The 7,170-nt window shown below is 39.8% G+C and overlaps 1 protein-coding gene across 1 annotated transcript; it reads left to right on the top strand.

Annotated features, from left to right (window-relative positions):
• Positions 1–1,899: 1,899 nt before the first annotated feature.
• LOC131204337 (proline-rich transmembrane protein 1-like) lies at positions 1,900–6,328 on the top strand. Its single transcript, XM_058195514.1, has 2 exons — positions 1,900–2,089; positions 5,713–6,328. Exons 1-2 carry the CDS (start codon positions 1,910–1,912, stop codon positions 5,851–5,853), a joined length of 321 nt encoding a protein of 106 aa, XP_058051497.1. The 5' UTR covers positions 1,900–1,909; the 3' UTR covers positions 5,854–6,328.
• The last annotated feature ends 842 nt before the right edge of the window (positions 6,329–7,170 follow it).

The raw sequence follows: 7,170 nt of genomic DNA, 5'->3' as shown, positions 1-7,170 counted from the left end.
CCACTGATCTGTGACCCCAGGGAGCAGCGTAAGGTCCAATGGGAATGTATTACTGAATTGTACATTATAGACTAACGTAGAGCTACCCAGAGTTGCTTAGATGAGATGGATGATACAGCTTGAATGAATAACAATTGCTCTGTTTGCCCCTTTCATCTGAGTTCTGAATATGAAAACAATTTAATAGGAGAACTACTTTGAGGGTGAACGGTCTTTTCCTTGATGGAGATTTCAAAGAGAGACAGATTGTTCATCTGCGGGGATTGTTCTTCCCGGATTTTAGGACACTGAGCAGTTGGGTTCAACAAAGTCAATGATGGATCCCTGGAACATTTCCAGAACTGTTATTCTTCAGGAGAAGAGAAGAGAAGAGAAGAGAAGAGAAGAGAAGAGAAGAGAAGAGAAGAGAAGAGAAGAGAAGAGAAGAGAAGAGAAGAGAAGAGAAGAGAAGAGAAGAGAAAACAATTGCTACCAACCTGCCTTCCTTTGAGGATCTGTATACTGCACAAGTCAAAAAGAGGGCTGGGAAAATATCTACAGACCCCTCACATCCTGGACATAAACTGTTTCAACTCCTACTCTTAAAATGACGCTACAGAGCATTGCACACCAGAACAACTAGACACAAGAACAGTTTTTCCCCGAACGCCCTCACTCTGCTAAACAAAAAATTCCCTCAACACAGTCAATCTATTTACTAAGTCTGCAGTACTATTACTATTAATCTTCTCATTGTTCCTGTCACCCATCTTTTCCCACTTATGACTGCATAATTGTAACTTTGTTGCCTGTATCCTTACGACTTATATTGATAGTGATTGTTTCCTAGTATGATTTGATTGCTTATTTGTACCCTAAGACTATCATTAAGTGTTGTTACCTTATGATTCTTGATGAATGTATTTTGTCTTTTTATGTACACTGAGAGCATATGCACCAATGACAAATTCCTTGTGGGTCCAATCACACTTGGCCAATAAAGAATTCTATTCTATTCTATTCTATTCTATTCTATTCTATTCTATTCTATTCTATTCTATTCTATTCTATTCTATTCTGGTGAATTCTGGATGGGAGGGTAAATGCAATTGTATTTCTTAAAAACCCTTAGTCCAGATTTTCTCCACCACCAGCACCTACTGTTCTGTTCACCTGAAGCATGGGCTCTCTTCTGTAAACTGCCTCCTTTTCCTTTCAGCATTCCCCACCCCACCCAAAACTGGCCCATTAAATTTGTAATGAAATTCTGAACATGCCGATATAAGCCTGGTTTGTTTTGGACTTTATTTTATTTGGGCTTATTTAATTAGCCTTGGGAGTAACAGACATTCTGCATCCTATCAAACTCCAGCCTGGCATCCCTTTCCATAGGACGTGTCCAGTATCCACCAGTCTGTTCGTCCTGGCTGCCTAATTATTTATTCCACCCACTCTTTCTCCTGATCCTCAAGACAACAGTGATGTCATCCCGCTGGAGAGCCAGAGCAATACATAGAGGTCTCTTAACAAGATAAAAAAGAAGGAAACTGCATTATAAGGTATCGCGTCAAGCAAACGAGAGGAGGCTTGCCAAGAAGAGAAGCAAGAGTCGGAAAACAGACATTAGGTACCACCAAGGAGAAAAACCTAAACAGCTTCACTGCAGGGCAGTTGAAGTGGAAGAAAATCAGAAGCCAAAGTAGGATCTCCCTGGCCGTGACAAAAGAGAGAGAGAGAGAGAGAGAAGCTCTGCATGATGACCAACCCAAGCTATGAAACCCATATTCCTGTCCCCCCAAATCCTTCTCCTTATCCCGAACAAAAACCTCATGAAGAGTCTGAGTCGCTTAAATTCCACGTCGAACCACCATCTTCTCTGGGCTATGGGGCAGCTTCTTCAGTGCCACTACCATCACCGCCACAGTATCAGATGTATCAGGATCCGTCTTCTGCAAAGCCCCATCAAGATCTATTTGTTGAGTCTCAGGAGAACATCTTTATTTCACACGTCCAGACCACCAGTGAGCCTGACTACCTGCGCTACTCCATCTGCACCATGTTCTGCTGTTTCCTACCTTTTGGAATTGTGGCTGTGATTTATTCCATAAAGGTGAGTTGGTGGCCATGGTTTTGTTCCGTAAAGATAAGTTTCTCTGGGAACGGGTGGCAGGGAGCTTGGACTTTTTATTGATTTTTTTTTTCCAAAGTCCCTCTTAGTTAGATTTGGAAAAACGAAAGGGACAGAATCGTATGGTTTAAAGTAGGTGGGCTACAGCTTCTGGAACTCATCAAGAGCCCCTTTCGTAGTTCCAGTACCATGAGATGTTTCTCAGGGGCTGCGTGGCTACAGGGAAAGAGATTAGTAAGGGGACCAGCGAGAGAGTATAAAGTAGTGGCATTTGCAGAAAAACAGAATAGGGGGCACCAAGATATCTTCACTTAGGACTTGTTGCCTGCTTTCCCTTCCTTTAGTGTTCATATTTAGCTGTTCCTTCGTTCGTTCGTTCATTCATTTGTATTCTGCCAAATTTTGTAATTCATTTGCAGAAGCTTTTCCTCTAGGAGCTCAAAGTGGTAAGGAGGGGAAGGGTCCCTATCTTTCATCCATACCGATACCATACACCCCTTCTGAAGTAGCTTGAGTTGAAAGAATGAATGGCACAGCTTTATCCAATTAATTCTTGGTCAGGAGAAAATTGAACTTCAGTACTAGATAGATAGATAGATAGATAGATAGATAGATAGATAGATAGATAGATAGATAGATAGATAGATAGAATAGAATAGAATAGAATAGAATAGAATAGAATAGAATAGAATAGAATAGAATAGAATAGAATAGAATTTTATTGGCCAAGTGTGATTGGACACACAAGGAATTTGTCTTGGTGCATATGCTCTCAGTGTACATAAAAGAAAAGATACGTTCATCAAGGTACAACATTTACAACACAATTGATGGTCAATATATCAATATAAATCATAAGGATTGCCAGCAACAAGTTATAGTCATACAGTCATAAATGGAAAGAGTTTGGTGATGGGATAGATAGATAGATACTATAGATAAAACGATAGATAGATAGATAGATAGATAGATAGATAGATAGATAGATAGATAGATAGATAGATAGATAGATAGATAGATAGATAGATAGATAGACAGACAGACAGACAGACAGACAGACAGACAGACAGACAGATAATGGATGGATAGGTGGACAGCTAGAAGATAGATAGATAGATAGATAGATAGATAGATAGATAGATAGATAGATAGATAGATAGATGAGAGACAGACAGACAGACAGACAGACAGATAATGGATGGATAGGTGGACAGCTAGATGATAGATAGATAGATAGATAGATAGATAGATAGATAGATAGATAGATAGATAGATAGATAGATAGATAGATAGATAGATATGTGTGTGTGTGTGTGTGTGTGTGTGTGTGAGAGAGAGAGAGAGAGAGAGAGAGAATAGGTATAGTGGCAATATAGAAGGCAAGTGTATTTTGAGGAATTAGTGATATATTTTGATTTCTCCTTCATATTAAGAAAAGTTGAAGCTGAGAACTCATTCTGCTTGTTTAACCTGCTCATTTTCACTCTCGCTGGAAGAATAAAGGGAGAGGGAGTTTTCACACATCTGCCGATAACTTTGTCTTACCTGACTTGATTCCTATCCCAGAATTATCTCATCAAGACGAGGGCTTCTAATCTTGTGACCACGTCAAGAAGGATCGTGAAGTCTTGGTGCTAGGTTTTAATAAAAACCCTGAATATTGGCCATTCACTCTGCATAGGTTTGAGCTCAGAGCTGCGTACCCAGAATGTATGGGCCTCTCCACAGCTTGAAGCGGGGTCCCCTAATTAATATGTTATGCTTTCTTGCCCTTCCATTTAATTTCTACCAAAATTAAAACAATAAAGCTTGGACTCTCTTCACTTAGTGATGTATTCATTGTCTCTGGATTCTCAAACCTTGCCACTGCCTGACACCTGGCAAAACAATAGGTCAACATATTATATTTCTTATCACATAATTTATCATATATTCTTATTGACATTTTAAAGAGAGTAATTAATACACACTGATTGATGCTACCATGAACTAATGGTAAATAATTAATCCTTTACAAATCTAAAAAGGCTTTTTGTGAGCTATTTGGGGCTCACATCATATCAGGGGTGAAATCCAGCAGGTTCTGACAGGTTCTGGAGAACCTGGTAGCGGAAATTTTGAGTAGTTCGGAGAACTGGCAAATACCACTTCTGGCTAGCCCCAGGAGTGGGGAGGGAATGGAGATTTTGCAATATCCTTCCCCCAGGAGTGGGGTGGGAATGGAGATTTTGCAATATCCTTCTCCCAGAAGTGGGGAGGGAATGGAAATTTTGCAATATCCTTCCCTCAGGAGGGTATGGGGATTTTGCAATATCCTTCTCCCAGGAGTGGGGTGGGAATGGGGATTTTGCAATATCCTTCACCTGCCATGCCTACCAACCCATGCCCACCAAGCCAGGCCCACAGTTGCAGGAACTAGGTATGTCTGGTTTATTGAAAAAAAGGACTAGGAGTGACATGATAGCAATGTTCCAATATCACAGGGACTGCCAGAAAGAGAGAGTAAAGCTCTTCTCCAAAGCACCTGAGGGCAGGACAAGAAGCAATGGGTGGAAACTAATCAAGGAGAGAAGCAACTTAGAACTAAGGAGAAATTTCCTGACAATAAGAACAATTAACCAGTTGATCTGGTTGCCTCCAGAAGTTGTGAATGCTCCAACACTGGAAGTTTTTAAGAAGATGTTGGATAACCATTTGTCTGAAGTGGTGTAGGGTTTCCTGCCTAAGCAGGAGGTTGGACTAGAAGACCTCGAAGGTCCCTTCCAGCTCTGTTATTCTGTTCTGTTTTCTCTACTACAAGAGTTTATGAGTTTGGCCCTGGTAAAAGTTATTCCTAACACCGTATAAGCTTAACTCACAGAATCATCTATTGTAATGTCCTTCCTGTTAAAGACTACTTCAGCTTTAATTGCAATAATACTAGAGCAACTAATAGATTTAAACTTAATGTCAACCGCTTTAATCTAGATTGCAGAAAATATGACTTCTGTAACAGAATCATCAGTGCTTGGAATACTTTACCTGACTCTGTGGTCTCTTCCCATAATCCTAAAAGCTTTAACCAAAAACTTTCTACTATTGACCTCACCCCATTCCTAAGAGGACCATAAGGGGCGTGCATAAGCGCACAAACGTGCCTACCGTTCCTGTCCTATTGTTCTTTTTTTCTTTTCTCCTTCCTATATATATGCTTATACCTCCTTATATTTACCCATATATATATATATATGTTTATTTACTATATAATCTTTTTGTATGATACCTACATATATTGTTGTGACAAAATAAATAAAATAAAAAAAATAAAATATATGCTCAAAGACACCCAGTTCGTTAATTCTAGGATATGTTAACTTTCTGAGCTAGAATATGAGATCTGGGTCCAGTCAGAGGATCTCAAGTTTCTACGTAGTTTGGAGCTTGAGATCTAAGCTTGCTTCATCTTGCAAGGCTTGTGTCAACCTATCACATAGCAGTAATGTGATAATACCTGACAAACAAGTCAGCTGATCATTCCACAACTTACTGCAGGTCACCTCCTTTCTGGAGATGCTTCTCTGTTTCAACTGCTGACCAATCTGATTCTTATGTCTCTTTCTCTTCAGACTCAAGAATCCAACCGAAATGGAAACTATACAGCTGCTCGCGAGAACTCCAGGCTGGCCCGCATATTTATTTATTGTGCAATTGGCGTCGGGCTCATTTTTTGGACTCTGTACATCATCTTAACTGCACGCCGCTTCTAAACTTCCAACTGTTAGGCATCCAAGTGAAGTCCGTTAGAACATCAGGCGCTACATGAAGCTCTTATCACACAGCTTTACCCAAAAGCCTTAGTTGGAGCTCATGTTGTCGGCATCATTCCATTCGTATGCACATGAACTGACTTGATGATCAGCAGTGGAGCATGAGAACTTCAAAGTCTTGCCCCTGAGCCAACTTTTAACATTCTGAAAGTTCTCCCTAGTAGTAACCCATCCACATCAAGTGATAAATCTCATGTGTGCTGCAACTCTGTGATATCAAAAGATCTCCAGATGAAGGTCACAGGAGATCCATTGGCTACCTGGAACAATATCACTTTAGCCACGGTTATTAGTTTGTTTCTTACATGTATATAATTTATATTTCTTCTGGCAGTTCAAGATCTAATCTACGGGTTTTCCTCTCCAATTTCTTTATCCCCAAAACAGCAGTGCTGTGACAGCTCACAACCATTCAATCTGCTCAAATGTGAAATTCAGTTTGGGTCTTCCCTATCCAACATCTTAACGACTATTGCTACGCTGGTCCTTTTGTTCAATGAACTGATCGGTTACCTTCATATTGTCAAGGAAAACAATAGAATGTTAATGTGAGTTTCAGCCAGTAACAGAATATTTTTTCATTCATCTGACCATTTTTTTATTCTACAGTTGGCCTTTAAATGGTGACATTTAAAATGACATTTGAATTCACTTACGTAAGTTTAATTGCAATCAGTTGAATTAAATATCTCCTATATATTTGAGCATTTCCCCTCTAGTCCCTTGAGTAACATTTCAACAGCACCTTTCCCAGAGGTTTTCAGAGCCATCGTCAAGGATCGAACCTTGAAATTAGTTCAAACTTGAAAATAGTGGAGAAATTAAATTTCCTGAAGTTGTTTGGGATTAGAGCCATCCAACCAGCCATCCAACCAGCCATCCAAACAGCCACCCAACAATCCACCCAACCAACTATCCAAACAACCATCCATCCAACCAGCCAAACTACCATCCAACCATCTATACAACCATCTGTTGTACACAACCCCCAACCTACTAACATCCAAAACTAGGTATGCACGCCCCTTACCTCTTCAACACCAATCACTACAGATCTCAAATGCAAATTGATAAATGCAAGAAGCATTGTTAACAAATTACCTGAATTTATCCTCTTGTTAAACAGTGGCACATTTGATATCATTTTTGTTTGTGAAACATGGCTGAACTTATCCCTTCCTGACTCCATTATCTCAAACAAAGTATATCAAGTCTATCGATCAGATCGTGAAAACCAAAGAGGTGGTGGAGTGGCTA

This window comes from Ahaetulla prasina, chromosome 10 (genome assembly GCF_028640845.1).
Source record: "Ahaetulla prasina isolate Xishuangbanna chromosome 10, ASM2864084v1, whole genome shotgun sequence".
In the NCBI taxonomy this organism is placed as follows: domain Eukaryota; kingdom Metazoa; phylum Chordata; class Lepidosauria; order Squamata; family Colubridae; genus Ahaetulla; species Ahaetulla prasina.
Note: the sequence above shows the minus strand (reverse complement) of the source record. Positions and strands in the feature narration are given on the sequence as shown.